Source organism: Anomaloglossus baeobatrachus, chromosome 4, assembly GCF_048569485.1.
Source record: "Anomaloglossus baeobatrachus isolate aAnoBae1 chromosome 4, aAnoBae1.hap1, whole genome shotgun sequence".
NCBI classification, from domain to species: Eukaryota; Metazoa; Chordata; class Amphibia; order Anura; family Aromobatidae; genus Anomaloglossus; species Anomaloglossus baeobatrachus.
In genome coordinates, this window is record NC_134356.1 from 274166422 (window position 1) to 274186804 (window position 20383).

The following is a 20383-nucleotide window of genomic DNA, read 5'->3' on the forward strand; positions in this document are numbered from 1 at the left end:
CTAGCTATGCCTAAGGGGAGACCTAAAAAAACTGGCACTCCAGCCAAACTGACAGACTTCTTCCCCCTGGATAGGGATCTCTCCTCACCAAGCAAGATGGCTTCCCACTCAGCTTCTTCCCACTCCTCACAGGGAGAAACAGGCTGCTTAAGAGGCTGCACAGCCATTCCTCTGACAGAGGAAACAATGCAAGCTCTGCTGAAAACGCTGAGGGCTTCCTTGCAGGCTGATCTCAGAGAAATAGTAAGAGAGTTGAAGGAAGAGATCAGGTCTCTAGGGGTTCGCACAGAGCATGTAGAAACTAAGATGGCTGAATTTACAACATCACATAACAATCTGATAGATGCTAACACAGCTTTGGAAAAGGAGGTGGAGGCACTAAAACTTAAAATCAGTGATATAGAGGACAGATCCCAAAGAAATAACCTAAAAATCAGAGGGATTCCCTCATCAGTAGCAGATAAAGACCTCCAGGAATACTTCCACAAGTTTCTGCAGCTTATACTCCCTGGATGGGACACCAGAGACCTGATAGTGGACAGGATTCATAGAGTCCCTAAAGCCAAAGGCATAGATCCAGCTCTGCCTAAAGATGTCCTGGCTAGACTTCATTTCTATAAAACAAAAGAAGCTGTGCTTCACACACTGAGGGGAAATCCAGCCCTGCCAGACACTTTCATGGGACTAAACATTTTCCCAGATCTTTCTGCTGCAACTCTTAATAAAAGAAGAGAATTTGCCCACCTTTCTAAACTCCTTAGAGATCAAGACATCAAGTACAAGTGGGGTTTTCCGGTGAAGATGATAATTTTCAAAGATGGAGGCACTCACATATGTCATACTCCTTCTCAGCTGGGCAAATTGCTGGATGACTGGGGAATAGCCCACCCACCAAACCCTGGTGGGCAGGAGAATCATAGAGGCCCTCCAGACAGGATTAACCCTGAATGGTCAGTAACTTAGCTGGGACTCCTTCCTGCTTATGGCACCTGCTGTCCCTGCTCCTGTGACACGGGATGTCACGTAGCCCCCCTGATGTTCTCGCCTATGGCGAGCGGTTATACACCGGGCACCCTACTCGGGGCAAACCGGTGTTGTTGGATTTTTTTTGTTTTTGTTCCTCTTCTCACAAATGTTCCTTAATTTTTTCTGGAAATTGCTCTCAATTCCTTGCTGGTCTAGCCCCTCTCATCCCTGATGGCGTTCCTAGGAATTCAACCCCCCCTGCGGCTCCAATATGAGAATTAAGATATTGTCTATTAATGTGAACGGACTCAACTCCCCAGCAAAAAGGTCAATGATGTGGAGAGAGGTGAAGGCATCTAACTGTGATATAGCGTGCATTCAGGAGACCCACCTTCTTTCCACAGATAATAAACGGCTACTTCATCCAAGCTTCCAACACACGTTTTTTGCTATTGACTCAAAAAAAAGAGGAGGAGTGGCCATTTTACTAAAGAACTCAGTGGCCTTTAAATTGATAAATGTCAGTTATGGAGCGGATGGAAGATATATTATTTTGTCTTGTTATATCAACAGCGTCCCTTATACCTTGGCAACGGTCTACTCCCCAAATTCATCACAATTGACCTTTGCTAGGAAATTTTTCCAAGCATTCAAAGATACTGCCACAGGGGCGGAAATCATCTGTGGAGACTTTAATATACCTGTAATACGCTCCATGGATTGCTCCAACACCAGCATCCCACATGCTAAGGAACTTAAGCATCTCATCAATGAATTCCATTTTCATGACATCTGGAGATATTTGCACGCATCAGAAAGAGACTATACGTTCTTCTCTTCCAGGCATCGCTCATACAGTAGAATTGATTTTTTTTTTGGTCGACAGCAAATCTATAAGTAATTGTGTGGCAGCTGATATTGGTTTAATTACTTGGACAGATCATGCGCCGATCTCTTTGGCTGTTCAGGGTAGCTTTAATGTTCAAAATTCCCCTAGGTGGAGACTGAATACCAGCTTGCTTGGTAGGCAGAAGGTACATGATGAAGTAGAGTCAGTGTTAACAGAATATTTTAAACTTAATAATAATGGGGAAATTTCTGACGAGACCCTGTGGGCTGCTCATAAAGCCGTAGTCAGAGGGCAGCTCATAAAAATAGCCTCCATCCAAAAACGGAAAAAAGACGCAGATATTAAATATATATTAACCCGTATTCATCACCTTGAATCCCTGAATAAAGCCAAAGCATCCCCTAACTTGACTAAAGAAATTGTAACCCATAAATTCCAACTAAGATCCCTACTCCTGCAAAAATACGAACATAATCTTAAAAAAAATAGATCGACATTTTATGCTATGGGGGATAGAGCCGGGTCCTTATTGGCAAGAAGGACGAAAAAACGTGAGATCCAATCTAAAATAGAATTCCTGAGGGACCCGAACGGAATAATCACTAGACATCCCATTGAAATAGCAGAAGCATTTGCGAAATACTATGAGGCCCTGTATAATCTAAAATATGATTCCAATGCGTCACAGCCAACTCAAGTGGATATACAGGGTTTCCTAGACACCCTGGATCTTCCCCAGGTCTCAGATGAGCAATTAGAGGAACTTAATCTTCCCTTTACTACACATGAAATCCTAGGTGCCATCAAAATGACTAAGTCTAACTCTGCCCCGGGCCCCGATGGGCTGCCATACGAATATTACAAACAATTTACATCCACTCTGTCCCCCTTTATGTCAAAAACCTTCAATTTTTGGCAAAATAAAGGGTCAATTTCCCCAGACAACTTAGAAGCGATAATTATCACGCTACCAAAGCCAGGGAAACCTGCAGACACCCGGGTAATTTTAGGCCCATTTCACTCCTAAATTGTGATGTTAAAATTTATGCCAAACTAGTGGCAGATAGACTTCACAAAGTGATCCCGACCTTAGTGGCTCCAGACCAAGTTGGGTTTGTGACAGGGAGGCAATCTAAGGATGGCACCAGACGGATGCTTGACTTGATTGGACTGGTGGAGATATCGGGTGAACCCAGTGCATTCCTGTCTCTTGATGCTGAAAAAGCCTTTGACAGGGTGCACTGGGGATACCTGGAGAGAGTTCTAACAAAATTCGGGTTCTTGGGGAACATCAAGTCATCCATTCTAGCCCTCTACTCTTACCCAAATGCGTCAGTGTTGGCATCGGGGTTTCTGTCATCTAAATTTCAAATAAGTAATGGCACCCGCCAGGGGTGTCCATTGTCTCCCGCTATTTTTGCTTTAGTGGTAGAACCTCTGGCGGAAGCTATACGAAAAAACATAGCCATTTCTGGTATAAGAGTTGGGGAATTTGAACATAAAATTGGTTTATACGCAGACGATGTGATAATTTCCTGTTCTAACCTTGCAGTGTCGATTCCAGCAGTGGTGAACACATTATCAAACTTTTCTAAAGTGTCGTATTATAAGCTTAATGCGGCAAAGTCTTTGATACTGCCGTTTAATGTACCGGCGGAGGCCAGGAGTGCGCTGGAGGGGGCCTTTCAATTCAAATGGTGCGACAGGGGGATACCTTATTTGGGTATTAAGCTGACACCATCGCAGATGTTAATTAAAGAAAATTTGGAACCTCTGATCCAAAATTTAGAAAAGGAATTGGGAAGGTATGAAAAAATATCATTGTCCTGGATGGCCAGGATACAGTCCTTTAAAATGGTTTTCTTACCCAAAATATTGTATGTGCTCAGATGCCTTCCCATCAAAATTTCTCACAAAACCCTGATGAAACTTCAATCGTTGACTAACAAATTTGTCTGGGGTAATAAAAGGGCTAGGGTCGCAGGTAAAGTGTTATACCCCCCATATGACTTAGGGGGATTGGGCACCCCAAACATAACGGCATATTATAAAGCCTTACTAATTGAATCACTAAAGCAGGGGTCAGGAACCTTTTTGGCTAAGAGAGCCGTAAACGCCACATATTTTGAAATATAATTCCGCGAGAGCCGTACAATATGTTTAAAGGGCCATTGACAGATCAATCGCTCCAATGTTCACTTAGTACAGCAAGGAATGCTCCTCCCTGCTGTATAAAGCCACAACTGGACTGAAACAATGGTAATTAGCATTAAAAAATTCAAATAAATAACTTACATTGTGAACTTACGATGCATGACATCAGTCCAGCAGTCTGGCTTCTTCTTTTTCCTGCGCATGACTGGAAGCTGGCATTCTTCCCACCTGATGTTGAGAGAATGCCAGCTTTGAGGCATTCGCAGAAGAAAGAAGCTGGAATATTGGACATGTCACACAACGCATTGTCAGTTATGTCAATTATCTATTTTATTATTTTACAGCGAATTATTGTTTAGGTCCAGCGGTGGCTTAGTGCAGCAGAGAGGAACACTCCTTTGTGTACTAAGTGACCGCTGGAGCAATTGTATCTGTCAGTGGCCCAGACACCCTGCTTCCCATACAGCCTGCACCCCCCATATCACACACACACACTGCTCCCCATACAGCCTGCACCCCCCATATCCCACACACACACACTGCTCCCCATACAGCCTGCACCCCCCAGATCTCACACAATACACCCCCATATGTCACATACCCTGCTTCCCATACAGCCTGCACCCCCCCATATCACACACACACACTGCTCCCCATACAGCCTGCACCCCCCATATCACACACACACACACTGCTCCCCATACAGCCTGCACCCCCCAGATCTCACACACTACACCCCCATATGTCACATACCCTGCTCCCCATACAGCCTGCACCCCCCCATATCACACACACACACTGCTCCCCATACAGCCTGCACCCCCCATATCACACACACACACACTGCTCCCCATACAGCCTGCACCCCCCATATCCCACACACTACACCCCCATATGTCGCATACCCTGCTCCCCATACAGCCTGCACCCCCATATCACACACACTACACCCCCATATCTCACACACCCTGCTTCCCATACAGCCTACACCCCCATATCTCTCACACCCTGCTTCCCATACAGCCTGCACCCCCCATATCACACACACACACTGCTCCCCATACGGCCTGCACCCCCCATATCCCACACACACACACTGCTTCCCATACAGCCTGCACCCCCCATATCCCACACACTACACCCCCATATGTCACATACCCTGCTTCCCATACAGCCTTCACCCCCCATATCACACACAATACACCCCCATATCTCACACACCCTGCTCACATATCTCACCCTGCCTGTACCCCAACTTACCCCTCTCAAACACTCTGCACCCCTTCACATGCTTCTGTCACAGTCTGCAGCCCTCATATGCCCCTCACCCTGCAGCCCCCCTCACCCTCATGTCCCCTCTTTTCTTATTACCAGTCATGTGTCCAAATCTCCTTCAGGATTCAGTTCTCTTGCTTTCTCCCCGGCATCCTGTGTCTCCTCCCACACAGTCACATGGGCGTGACATCATCGCAGGTCCTGCAGGATGGAGATTCCGTCTGCTGTGCAGGTCAGGACTAGCACTCCTGCAGCTCAGACATGGCTGGTGGCCTCTCCAGGTCAGGGGCCCCTCTACTGGCACTGGGCTCCCCTGACTCACAGTTCGGCCACTACACAGCAGCACTACACAAAGACGCAGAGCGGCTGCCGTGCCCCTATGTGTACTAGTGCCGCTGTGTAGTGGCCGGCCTGTGAGTCAGGGGAGCCCAGTGTCAGTAGAGGGGCGGCTAACTTCTCGTTCCCCCGCTGATCCGGTCTCCTCGGCGCATCGTCCATTGCTGTCACTCGCTGACCTCTCAGCAGGCGCGCAGTGATGACGTCACCGCGCTCGCTGCAGAGCTGTCAGAAGAACGCCGACAGTCACAGCGGGGAGAATGATAAGAGAGGGAGCGCCGCTCACTCTCTCATCATTGCTCTCAATTGTATCGGCACCTGCGATGCCGATGCAATTGAAAGCTCGATCCTCGGCGGTGACAGCGCGGCCACCGGGCCCCCCTGAGTAGCCGGGTGCTGGCGCCGGCCCTGATCCTTCCCATAGACAGGTAGGAGCCCTGTCTGCGAGCCAGATACGGCCATCAAAAGAGCCATATCTGGCTCGCGAGCCATAGGTTCCCGACCCCTGCACTAAAGGAATGGTGGCGTCCAGGTAATTCACATAGATGGGCTCAGATTGAAAATTTCCTGTCCCGCCAGGGCTCGGTCAGAAGAATGATGGAAGCAGAATATTTGAGCCGTTCACGGTTCTCCCCGTGTGTTCCCACCATGTCAGCCTCCCTGGAGGTCTGGCGAAATGACTTGATTCATAAGATTCAGATTCCTCTTTCAGAGATTTCCCTCAAGTCGTTGGAATCTCAAATCCCCTTTTTGAATCTGGCCAGGTGGGAGGGATCGGGCATTACAGTGCTGGCGGATCTATACTCTGATTTGGGTGTTAACCCCTTTAATGATATAGTACGGGAACACCCCTCTTTAAAGGGCTGTTTCTATCAACACATCCAAATTAGTCATTTTCTGGCCTCTAAATTTCCTCCAAAGTCAAAGCCTCTGTTACCTACAACAAAAGCTTTGGTATTTAAAAAGATAATTAAATCCAAAGGTATCTCCTCGACATACAAATGGCTCAATAACCCCCCCGAAGAGCAAAAATCTCCTTATATGAATAAATGGGACGTGGAGTTGAGTGTCTCTACCTCACCTTCAAACTGGCACTCGGCATCAGCAAATATCCAAAAATATTCCAAGTGTATAAATCATCTGGAGCAACTGAAAAAAGTACACCTGCGATGGTATCGGTCCCCAGCCAACTTAGCACAGTTCCTCCCAAATTATTCGCCACATTGTTGGAAGGGCTGCCTCCAAAGGGGTACTCTTGGTCACTGCTGGTGGGCTTGTCCCAAGGTTTTCTCGTTCTGGTTGGAGGTGTTTGGCCTGATGGGTGAGCTGACAGGCAATCGTATTAATCCGAATCCGGCTCTGGCAGTGCTAAACGTGGGTATAGAGGAGTTCTCTTGGGAATCCAGGGGTTTATTAGTTCACATTCTAGTAGCTGCCAGATATTGCATAAGTTTGCACTGGAAATCCCCAAAGACGCCTACATTAGTTGAACTATATAACCGAATTAATCTCCAATGCCAATACGAGTTCTGTCTGGCTCACTCCATCCGCGCCAAAAACAAAATACTTCAGATTTGGGACACGTGGTTAAACTCTGTATATGCATCCCCTGTCAGGCATCTGTTTCCAGGGCAAACTTTTGATAATTAAAAACGGGTCAAATAGGCTCAAAGTGTGTGTTACGCAGGGAGTTCACCCATACCACATGTCAATAGTCAAGGTGTTTAAATCTCTGTTGTTGTTACTGCTCGGGCTACCCCAAAACGCCATCCAATTCCCTCCCTCCCCCCTCCCCTTCCCTGGTTGCTTCCTTGCAACCATCCATGGTTCTCCCCCTCTCCCCCACCTCTCTCTCCCCTCCCTTTTCTTATCTTCCTTTCTTACTCTCTGGTTCTGGTTGTTTGGATCCCTCATTTTGAGGATTAAAGAGTAAATTGGTAGGTTGACTCTATACGTATTGGGTATTGATTAACCTAAAAAAGTTGCAACTTGCATCAGACATGATTGGTGGTGGTGTGACAGGAAATGTGAATCATAATCAAAGGTGATACTACCACATGTTACAGCGTTGTTTTCTTTGTGTATTATTGCCAATGATACCTGAATTTCTCCTTTTTTGTAATGTAACTTCCTACAATAAAAATTGATTGGATTAAAAAAAAAAGACTGCAGTACTAACCATTGAGTCACCTTGCTACCCGATAAATTTGTGTTCTGGACCCAAACTTGGCCTAAATCCCATTGGAAGTCACTGATTGGGCAGTTTGGCTCTCAGACACATGCAGTGAGCCTTAAACAGAACACTTCTTATTTTTTTTTGCACACACTACATCCAATAATACAGTTTTTACCCCCGGTGCAAACTATTCAGAGACTGCAAGCGATTTGCACTGGGTAGAAGAACACCGATTGTACCTGAGCCCAGTGATGATTGCTCGAGTGATAAAGAATCTGAACTCGACCACTGATTTTGTTTGTAAAGTCTGTGTTCAGTACAAACACCAAACTTTAAAGTTCAGGTTCACTCAGCACTATTTATTGATGATGTGACTGTAGACAGAAGCTGCTGGATGAATTCTGAATTGTACAGGGCTGTAATTTCTGCTCAGATTCAACCAAATGCAGCAAGATACAGATGGACAATGACCCAAAACGCACTGCCTTAAAAACTCCTGGGTTGCTTTTGCAAAGTGGATTGTTCTGCATTGGCCGAGTCAATCACCAGATCTCAACCTCTTTAGAAGATGCATTTCACATGCTTAAGACAAAACTTGAGAGAGACCCACAAACAAGCAACAACTGAAGTCAGCTGCAGGAAAGACCAGCAAAGCATCATAAAAGGGGAAATCCAGCGTCTTGTGATGTCCATGGCTTCCAGACTTTAGGCAGTCATTGCCTGGAATGGATTCTCTACACAATATTAAAAATGAACATAAGTAAATTTATCCAATTATTTTTGAGTGTGAAATAAGGAGGCTTTGTAGAAAAATTATTGAAATTCCTAAACCTTTCACAGAATATTTTTGTTCACCTCCTGTAATTAAACCTGAAAGTCTTCACTTCAATTGCATCTCACATGTTTCATGTTAATTAAAAAATATTGGCATGTACAGCCCAAATCACAAAGATTCAGTCACTGTCCAAATATTTCTGGCCCTAACTGTATACTGCAGGAAATAGAACAAGCCATTAAAAGTGTGACGACTTGTTGAAGTCCCCTAAGGAACGAAAAATAGTGTTGAAATAAGTATATATATGTGTACATATATATGTGTACATATATATGTATATATATATTTATATATATATATATATATATATATATATATATATATATATGTACATACACACACTCATTTGCTTTTTCCAACTTAAAAATAAAGAAATTACAAATATAGACATCTGCTATTGCCACGTACAGTGCCTACAAGTAGTATTCAACCCCCTGCAGATTTAGCAGGTTTGATAAGATGCAAATAAGTTAGAGCCTGCAAACTTCAAACAAGAGCAGGATTTATTAACAGATGCATAAATCTTACAAACCAACAAGTTATGTTGCTCAGTTAAATTTTAATAAATTTTCAACATAAAAGTGTGGGTCAATTATTATTCAACCCCTAGGTTTAATATTTTGTGGAATAACCCTTGTTTGCAATTACAGCTAATAATCGTCTTTTATAAGACCTGATCAGGCCGGCACAGGTCTCTGGAGTTATCTTGGCCCACTCCTCCATGCAGATCTTCTCCAAGTTATCTAGGTTCTTTGGGTGTCTCATGTGGACTTTAATCTTGAGCTCCTTCCACAAGTTTTCAATTGGGTTAAGGTCAGGAGACTGACTAGGCCACTGCAACACCTTGATTTTTTCCCTCTTGAACCAGGCCTTGGTTTTCTTGGCTGTGTGCTTTGGGTCATTGTCTTGTTGGAAGATGAAATGACGACCCATCTTAAGATCCTTGATGGAGGAGCGGAGGTTCTTGGCCAAAATCTCCAGGTAGGCTGTGCTATCCATCTTCCCATGGATGCGGACCAGATGGCCAGGCCCCTTGGCTGAGAAACTGCCCCACAGCATGATGCTGCCACCACCATGCTTGACTGTAGGGATGGTATTCTTGGGGTCGTATGCAGTGCCATCCAGTCTCCAAACGTCACGTGTGTGGTTGGCACCAAAGATCTCGATCTTGGTCTCATCAGACCAGAGAACCTTGAACCAGTCTGTCTCAGAGTCCTCCAAGTGATCATGAGCAAACTGTAGACGAGCCTTGACATGACGCTTTGAAAGTAAAGGTACCTTACGGGCTCGTCTGGAACGGAGACCATTGCGGTGGAGTACGTTACTTATGGTATTGACTGAAACCAATGTCCCCACTGCCATGAGATCTTGCCGGAGCTCCTTCCTTGTTGTCCTTGGGTTAGCCTTGACTCTTCGGACAAGCCTGGCCTCGGCACGGGTGGAAACGTTCAAAGGCTGTCCAGGCCATGGAAGGCTAACAGTAGTTCCATAAGCCTTCCACTTCCGGATGATGCTCCCAACAGTGGAGACAGGTAGGCCCAACTCCTTGGAAAGGGTTTTGTACCCCTTGCCAGCCTTGTGACCCTCCACGATCTTGTCTCTGATGGCCTTGGAATGCTCCTTTGTCTTTCCCATGTTGACCAAGTATGAGTGCTGTTCACAAGTTTGGGGAGGGTCTTAATTAGTCAGAAAAGGCTGGAAAAAGAGATAATTAATCCAAACATGTGAAGCTCATTGTTTTTTGTGCCTGAAATACTTCTTAATACTTTAGGGGAACCAAACAGAATTCTTGTGGTTTGAGGGGTTGAATAATAAATGACCCTCTGAATAAACTTTTCACAATTTAAAAAAAAAAATAAAAAAAGAAATAACATTCTTTTTTGCTGCAGTGCATTTCACACTTCCAGGCTGATCTACAGTCCAAATGTCACAATGCCAAGTTAATTCCGAATGTGTAAACCTGCTAAATCTGCAGGGGGTTGTATACTACTTGTAGGCACTGTATGTAAATGTCCACTCAAACAAAATAAAAGATTACCTCTTATAGTAAAGGCCCCGTCACACTAAGCAACATCGCTAGCAACATCGCTGCTAACGAACAACTTTTGTGACGTTGCTAGCGATGTTGCTGTGTGTGACATCCAGCAACAACCTGGCCCCTGCTGTGAGGTCGTTGGTTGTTGCTGAATGTCCTGGGCCATTTTTTAGTTGTTGCTGTCCTGCTGTGAAGCACAGATCGCTGTGTGTGACAGCGAGACAGCAACAACTAAATGTGCAGGCAGCAGGAGCCGGCTTCTGTGGAGGCTGGTAACCAATGTAAACATCGGGTAACCAAGAAGCCCTGTCCTTGGTTACCCGATATTTACCTTCGATACCAGCCTCCTCCACTCTCACTGTCAGTGCCGGCTCCTGCTCTGTGCACATGTAGCTGCAGCACACATCGGGTTAATTAACCCGATGTGTGCTGTAACTAGGAGAGCAAGGAGCCAGCGCTCAGTGTGCGCTGCTCCCTGCTCTCTGCACGTGTAGCTCCGTGCGGTGGTAACCAAGGTAAATATCGGGTTGGTTACCCGATATTTACCTTAGTTACCAAGCGCAGCATCTTCCACGCTGCGCTGGGGGCTTGTCACTGGTTGCTGGTGAGCTCACCAGCAACTCGTGTAGCCACGCTCCAGCGATCCCTGCCAGGTCAGGTTGCTGGTGGGATCGCTGGAGCGTAGCAGTGTGACATCTCACCAGCAACCTCCTAGCAACTTACCAGCGATCCCTATCGTTGTTGGGATCGCTGGTAAGTTGCTTAGTGTGACTGGACCTTAAGTGCATGAAAAAGAGGGGGGAAAAAAATCATACCTCCTGAAATTACTTTTTTTTTTTCAATCGCACCTTCATAAAAAAAAATAATAAAATGTGCTCAAAATGTCAATGTACCCCAAAATGGGATTAATACATCAGCTCACTACTCCAAAAAGTTAATAATTGATACCGACTAAAAGATCATGTTGACAGGTCATTATTACTAGATACTGAACACCGTAAAAACGAAATCCAGAAAAAAAAAGTTAATTCCTGATTGGAATTAGGGTTTCGTCAGCATTTCATCCTATTTTTCAATAAATTATATTGTAAAATAAATGGCGTTATCCAAAACTTCAACTCTTCCAAGAACAAATAAGCTCTCGTATGTCTATGTTGAAGGAAAAAAAAATGTTTCGGCTCTTGGAAGAAGGGAGCGGAGATGGTAAACGAAAGTGCAAAAACAAAAAATACCCCGTCATAAAGGAGATAAATAATAGAGTATGCTACGATATTTGCCATCACTTTTTGATTGGTTGGATCCCAAACCATTATTGCTGCTCAAACCTTTTCAATATTGGAGTTGTGGTAGTTAATCCAGGATTTACGAGAAAGTCATGGCATATCCTATCAGGATGTCACCCCTTTAGGTCATAGCTGTGATTGATGAGTTTAGAGAAATTTTCCAATTACTATCTACAACAGCGGGAGGGGACGTACAAATAAAAATCTTTTACCGACACCTTTTGAGAAGGAATGTATAAGCACAGGCCCCATTAGACATACCCTTTCTATGGCTTATAATCTTATTAACACACCCCCTGGGAACACTAAAACCAAATTTCAATCACAATGGGAAGACGATCTTCGAATCCAGTTTTCTGAGGCCCATTGGGAAAAGATATGTTCTCTGACCCATTGATCCTCTATCTCCTCCCGTGATCAGTAAGCGAGTTTTAAGTTGCTTACCAGATGGTACAGAGTTCCTGCTAGATTGCACTCAATCTTCCCAGAAGTAACCCCACTCTGTTGGAGATGTGGTGAGGAGGAGGGTAGCCTGATGCACATTTTCTGGTCATGTAAGCGCCTAGCCCCGTTTTGGAAGAATGTACATACAGTTATACATAAAGTCCGTAGCTTGACCACCGCTTTGGATCCAGCCCTTGTCCTTTTACATCATTGTGACATCTCAATGAAAAGGTACAAGAATTTGTTACTACGACACTTAATCACGGCAGTCAAAGCTTGCATATCTCGCTTGTGGAAAAAAAATAACCCTCCTACGATGGCTATGTGGTACGCCGGGATAAACGAGACAACATTGCTTGAAGACCTCACTTCCATAATTCACAACTCTCAAGACCAGTTTGTTAGATCCTGGTATTACTGGACAGAGTTTAAGGGATCTGATGATTACATTTCACTGCTGGAGACAGGTTGAATCTGCACTATGTCAGAATCTGGAACCTGCCCCCCCACCCTGACAAATTCACCTACCCTTTTTGACCTCAACCCTCCCACCTTTTTCTTCTCTGACTTTCTGTTCTCTCTTCTTCTTTCTTGTTCACGTTTTACTCAGTTTCTTCTATGCTGCCAACTCACACTTGAGTTCCGGCCCCGGTTTTGTTCTCTTTTCTAAGGTGATCTCGTTATATTGTATAAAAAGGTATTATGTTGATCCCTTCAACAGTAGTCGGTTACAGCTTCATTGTTGTTGAGACAGTCTTGAAATTTTTATCTCCCCATATTTTAGGTCTACCGAGTCGGTATGTTAACAATATCTAGATACAATGCTTGTGTTCTGACATTGTGCTTTGTTCTGTACAATACGTGGTTTCCTGTGTTATTAATAAGGTTACTAAAAGTTAAATTTATAAAAAAAAAAAAACCTTTACCGTATATACATGGTCTTTTTCCTCCTCTGAGAATCGGTGATATACGTTTTAGGTGTTTATTGTTGGTATTAATAATCTGAGCTCAATTTGTAAGATCTAGTCCTATGTGTGTACAAACTTTAGATCATACAGCAATTTTCTTCCTACTGTGATACAGTTTCCAGATGGCAGTGACAAGTTTAGAGAGACCACACATGGCGTTGAGCATACAGTACAGAGGAGAAGGAAAACACTGACACTAGGAAGCCATATTATATTAGTGGACATACTATGCTCAGTGATCCATGAAAGGGACCAGATACATTTACAGCTATTTCACTCATATGTTTTCCTCATCCAGGGTTTATCTAAATAGAACTTGCCAAAAAAAAACCCAACTTTCTACTGGACTAGTTTTTTTTTTTTTCTCCCTGGGTATTTATTCATGACAGCTAAATTTGTATGTTGTTTGTAAATATTTGATGTGTACCTAATAGACTATATTGTGCTACCGTATGTGTGATGTGTAACTATAGGCTATTCTGTTATGTGATGTGTGTGTACTAATAGGCTGTTCTGTTATATGTGACATGTACCTATAGACTCTTTTGTGCTATGTGATGTGTACCTGTAGGCTATTATGATATATGTAATGTGTACCTATAGACAATTATGTGCTATTTGATATGTACCTATACAGTATTCTGTGCTGTGTACTTTTAGACTATTGTTATTTGTGACGTGTACTTATAGACTATGCTGTTATATGTAACGTGTTTCTGTAGGCTATTCTGTGCTATATGTTATGTGTACCTATAGGCTATTCTGTCATGTCACATGTACCTATAGGCTATTCTATCATGTCACATGTACCTATAGGCTATTCTGTCATGTCACATGTACCTATAGGCTATTCTGTCATGTCACATGTACCTATAGGCTATTCTGTCATGTCACATGTACCTATAGGCTATTCTGTCATGTCACATGTACCTATAGGCTATTCAGTTATGTCACAAGAATCTATAGGCGCTTCTGTTATGTGACGTGTACCTATAGGCTATTTTGTTATGTGACATGTACCTATAGTCTAGTCTGTGTTAAATATGTGTACTTATAGACTTCTGTGTTATGCAGCTTGTACCTTTGGACTTTTTTCTTATTATTTGTGACGTGTACCTATAGGCTATTCTGTTATATATGATGCTATAGACTATTCTGTGTTAAATGTGGTGTGTACCTATAGGCTATTTTCTATTTGTGACCTGTAATTATAGGCTATTCTGTTATATATGACCTGTACCTATAGACTATTCTGTGCTATTTGATATGTACCTATAGGCTACTTTCTATTATTTGTGACCTGTACCTATAGGCTATTCTCTGTTATGTGATGTGTACCTATATACTAGTCTGTGCTATATATGACATATACCTATAGACTACTGTGTTAAATATGCAGTGTACCTATAGCCTATTCTGTGTTAAATATGATTTACCTATAGGCTATTCTGTTATGTGTGTCGTGTACCTATACACTTATACACTATCATCTGTTATGACGTGTACTTTTTTTTTTTGTTTCATACTGGTAGCAGATCATTAATAACGCCTTCGGTGTTCTTTGTAGGATACATGTAATAGTTTATAGATTTCTGAATGCTATTGATTTATACGAGATATAACATAGAATTTGCTGTAGACCTGTGTCTTGTTCATGAGCCAATGATTAGATCGCAACTTGTTACAAAATGATAGGCCATTAGTATACATGGTAAAATCAATGCAGGTGGTTACATGGCGTTGGCTTGTCGTGGCTTCTCGCACTACTCCTAGGTCAGTCGCACCCTTCTTCTTCCACATTTGTATTTTATTCTTATTGGTTATTAATATTTCTGTAATCTGTTTGTCTTCTTTATTATGTAACAACTTTTAATATAGTTGTGACATTGACTTTCCAAATAAAATCCATTATTTCACGTACATATTTCTGCATGAGAAAGTAGTGCTTTTGCCAAGATAATGCATAAATAGAGTCAAGACTCTTGTGTCTGGAAAGTAGCTAATCTCAGGCTGAGTAGAAGATAATTGCCTTTGAACTGTAAAGGTGGCTTTACACACTGCAACATCGCAAACGACATCGCTGTAACGTCACCGGTTTTGTGACGTTATAGCGACCTCCCCAGCGACATTGCAGTGTGTGAAACACATCAGCGACCTGGCCCCTGCTGTGAAGTTGCTGATCACTACAAATCGTTCAGGACCATTCTTTGGTCCTTTGGTCCTTTGTTTCCCGCTGTGCAGCATGATCGCTAGAAAGTCTCAGTGTGTAAAGGGGACTTTACAGCGACTTCGTTAGCGACTTCCCTTTCAAAAAGCTGCTTTACAACGTCCCCAATGACTAGCTAGGTCGTTCTGCAGGTCCGGATCGCTGTTGCGTCGTTGGCCAGGTTTGCCTGTTTGACAGCTCACCAGCGACTCACCAGAGACTTTGTAGCGATCCCAGCCAGGTTGGGATCGCTGAAAGTTTGTGTGTAAAGGGGCCTTAAGGTGATGGCACTGAGTGTTCTGTGAGGATCTCACCACTCTTTATGTGTGCTCCAGCTAGAGGACACCCTTCTTTTAATCTAGGCAGAGTATAATATAATCAAAATATGCATCTACAAAGGTCTATTGGCTGCGGTGACCTCCTGTCTTGGGAGAGAAGAAGCTGGAAAAGATGTATAACTGCCGAGAAGAAGAATAAAGCATCTTCAATTAGAGAAGGCAAAGTCAGACAACATAATTAAGGCCTTCAGTAAATTGTAATCATAAAACTGACTGTTTACCCTTCATGGTCTCCCACCCACTCACTTTGGCATTATGAGTTGCTTATTAGTTTGTGAACATAGAGAACTCTGCTCTTTTTCCTTTCCTATAGTGTCATTTTCTGAGCACCTGATAATAAGGACGGTATAATATTGGGCACTGTCATTTATCACTAAGAAAACCACATCTCTCTCATTTATTCTTTCATTAATGCAAATCAGGTTGTGTGGAAACATTTCCGAGATTCCACTTTAATGATATCCATCATTTTCCTTTTTAACAGAAGAGTTCAAGGGCTCAACAATAGTTGAATTAATGAAGAAAGAAGGCACCACACTAGGGCTAACAGTGTCAGGTGGAATTGACAAGGATGGGAAGCCAAGAGTATCAAACCTGCGACAAGGAGGAATCGCTGCTAGGTAATCTCATATCCTCTTCAGCCCACAGACACAAAGTCAGAACCAGATGGTTCATTTACTGTATTGCTTCCTACAGTATGGGGCATCAGCATGTGTTACCGACTCAGATAATTAGTAGTTTGTTTTTACTGTGTGTTTTCTGCCAAACAGAAGTTTTCCAAAAAGACAATCAAATGCATTGAAGTAAGAGTGCATATCAATCAATGGAAACCTTTGCATATACGTAATCTGAGAGTGGTCATTCACATTTCAGTGGGACCAGCCGACCGTAAAATATGTAAGGCAGTGTCTCCATTTTCATCTGAGAACTGTGGAAAGAAGGATTGCCATGTCTGGCAATGACTGACTCAACTTTGTCTCTTGAGAACACATGCGAGCATGTGCCAGCTGCGTATGCATGTGTATGGAGCATCCAGGTACATAGTTTCCAGATCTATGGATATAATTTTACCTTGAGAACACATGCGAGCATGTCTCAGCTGCGTATGCATGTGTATGGAGCGTCCAGGTACATAGTTATATCTATAGATCTGGATACTTTCTCTTGAGAACACATGCGAGCATGTCCCAGCTGCGTATGCATGTGTATGGAGCGTCCAGGTACATAGTTATATCTATAGATCTGGATACTTTCTCTTGAGAACACATGCGAGCATGTCCCCGCTGCGTATGCATGTGTATGGAGCGTCCAGGTACATAGTTATATCTATAGATCTGGATACTTTCTCTTGAGAACACATGCGAGCATGTCCCAGCTGCGTATGCATGTGTATGGAGCGTCCAGGTACATAGTTATATCTATAGATCTGGATACTTTCTCTTGAGAACACATGCGAGCATGTCCCAGCTGCGTATGCATGTGTATGGAGCGTCCAGGTACATAGTTATATCTATAGATCTGGATACTTTCTCTTGAGAACACATGCGAGCATGTCCCAGCTGCGTATGCATGTGTATGGAGCGTCCAGGTACATAGTTATATCTATAGATCTGGATACTTTCTCTTGAGAACACATGCGAGCATGTCCCAGCTGCGTATGCATGTGTATGGAGCGTCCAGGTACATAGTTATATCTATAGATCTGGATACTTTCTCTTGAGAACACATGCGAGCATGTCCCCGCTGCGTATGCATGTGTATGGAGCGTCCAGATACATAGATCCATACATTTGGAAACTTTGTCTATTGAGAACACATACGAGCATGTCCCAGCCGCATATGCATGTGTATGAAGTGTCCAGATAGATCGCTATAGCCATATACTTGGAAAGTCGTCTCTTGAGACCACATACGAGCATGTCCCAGCCGCGTATGCATGTGTATGGAGCATCCAGATACATAAATATATCCATACACCTGGACATAACTAGACTTAAAGCATCCACTGGTAACCATGGAATAGCAAGACTGCCAAATCCCTGTACAAACAGTTTATTCCAGGTAATCCATTCTCATGGTTCCTTATTTCAATGCATTTATTGTTTATTCTTCCAGTGAAGGTGTGTAATCCACGCACAAAGACAAAATAAATGATTCAACTGTTTCCTTCTTTAACCTTTGACTTACACTAGTAAAGATGTAGTATCAGAATGTTACATGGGAAAGCTTGCATTTGGTGACCTGTAGTAGGCCTGGCCATAATAGTCAATAGTCTGCATGTGGTCTGTTCAGCAGCAGTCCGTATTCTGCTGCCGGCGGTGTACAGGTTGGAAACATATCATTTAGCGGTGGGATAAGGATTGTGTTTCCAGCAGTACTTAACAGTCCTAAATATTTCCATAGCATATTGCATGTCACTACTTTTCTTACCCCGATTGAATTTAGTTTCTTGGCTTTAAAAAGTTTTTGCCTTAATCTTACAATTTACAGTAGATTGGTGTTAATAGGGGCGTCTCATATAGAGTGGGGGGAACAGAATACCACATTTAATGGTAATTACGTACTGACGTGATGTCGTTCCTATGTGCCCTGGATTGTAACCATACATAGGTTGAATGCTTTTTGGCATAATCCCGTTCCGTTGTTAGTAGGATTTCTATAGTATAGTGTAAATTCTGACAGACCAGTGTTCTTTACAGAAGTGACCAGCTGAATGTGGGAGACTATATCAAGTGCGTGAATGGCATCAACCTTACGAAATTTCGCCATGATGAGATCATCAGCCTGCTGAAGAATGTGGGCGAGCGAGTGGTTCTTGAAGTGGAGTATGAGCTTCCTCCAGTGTGTAAGTAATAGACGTCATCTTAAGTGATGCGTCCTCTAAACCGCGCACAGGGAGATTAGCATGATTTCAGTTATTACCATGATATTTTTATGTAATCACTGAATGTAATCATCCATTTGTTGTGTAGGGTATGTCACATTTATTTGCCCTATACCATGGCCACAGATAATCAATATAAACCTCTCCGAGAGGGTTCTTGTTTTATGGAAGCCGTCTACGTGTGTCCTTATACCAAGTAGGGCAGGACTTTATATGATGAGAGCACTGTAGGTTACAATGAATAACCAAGCACAGCTGCTCTCTGCATTTGGTGTATAAAAAAAGACTTAATTACCTGAAAGAGCTTCTCGTATTACTGGTTGTATGTACAAAATGGATTCAGGGGGTGGCCAGAGCAAGAAGCCTATAAGATAAACCTGCACCAAATCTGCAGAGCACTGAGGTGTTGATTAAAGCATCACCAACTTTTTTTTAGTTCTTATATTGCACCCCTGGAGTGGCGCTTTAAATGTAAAACCCAACTCGCTCTATTATACTTACCAGTCACTGCCTTCATCTGTTTCCATGTCGCTCTGGCCAGTCCCCAGTGATTTGTGACCTGCCGGCAGCTCCAGTGTTTCATGGAGATCACAAATCAATGTGAGTCTATGAGAGCCTCGTTGTGGCTCTCATAGAGTTACATTGAGAACTTGTAACTTCACTTCTGACTTCCGGCCAGTCAGAAATTACGTGCCACTAAGATGATGCCACTAAACCGGAGTGGTTCTGAAAATGATAAAGGTGACTATATGAGGAGCAAGGGGACATACATTCAAAGCTCCACTCCAGTGCTGGGAAAAAGAACCCTGGAGTGGTCCTTAAAGAGTGTAGTTTTAATTTTTTTTTTCATGAATCAATAGTTGTGTAATATATTTTTATCAAAGAAATCTGTTTCTTCAGGGAAGACAAATTTTCCAATTGCTTATAGATGGCAGTTGGTGCATTGAAAATTCTATGGAGGGGGTAGAAGGGAGGAGCCATACAGAAATTCTGCTGCAAGTTATTTTAAAATGGCCGTTACAGTCCTCCATAGAACTTTATGAGCACAAACTGTCTCCTATCTCTTTAATGGGGAAAGTCTGTTTTCACTCATCAGATTTTTCCATTGAAATGAATGATCAGTTCTGGACGAGAAAGAAGCAGAGTTCTCTGATGAGCTATATTATAAAGTTTCCTATTTTCATGTGTACTATTGATGTATATAGAAAAAACATTATCTTCTCCTTAAGCCCATTGACTTATGTTTTGTTATTTAGTGAGAGGTATACAGAGCACCTTTAAAGAATTATATTTTAGGGGAAAGAAAATATTGGCTGTATTTGTAAATGATCACAGCATGTTGATTTCCGATGTATGAAATTTTTGCCTGCAGGTCCGCTTTATATAATCTTTACACTTAGGGGTACTTTACACGCTGCGACATCGCTAGCGATTGCTAGCGATGTCGAGCGCGATAGCTCCCGCCCCTGTCGTATGTGCGATATTTGGTTCTCGCTGTTGTAGCGAACATTATCGTTACGGCAGAGTCACATGCACATACCTTGCCAGCGACGTCGCTGTGACCGCCGAATAATCCCTCCTTCAAGGGGAGGTGCGTTTGGCATCACCGCGACGTCACTAAGCGGCTGCCCAA

General features: G+C 43.1%; 1 protein-coding gene across 16 annotated transcripts in view; it reads left to right on the plus strand.

Moving 5' to 3' along the window:
- The window catches only part of GRIP1 (glutamate receptor interacting protein 1), an 809174-nt gene that overhangs the window by 579288 nt on the left and 209503 nt on the right, over nucleotides 1-20383 (plus strand). For all 16 annotated transcript variants that reach the window (XM_075344840.1, XM_075344832.1, XM_075344833.1 and 13 more), the window contains exons 3-4: nucleotides 16351-16486; nucleotides 18566-18711. In XM_075344840.1, coding sequence (XP_075200955.1) covers nucleotides 16351-16486; nucleotides 18566-18711 — 282 coding nt within the window. The remainder of the gene's footprint in view (nucleotides 1-16350; nucleotides 16487-18565; nucleotides 18712-20383) is intronic.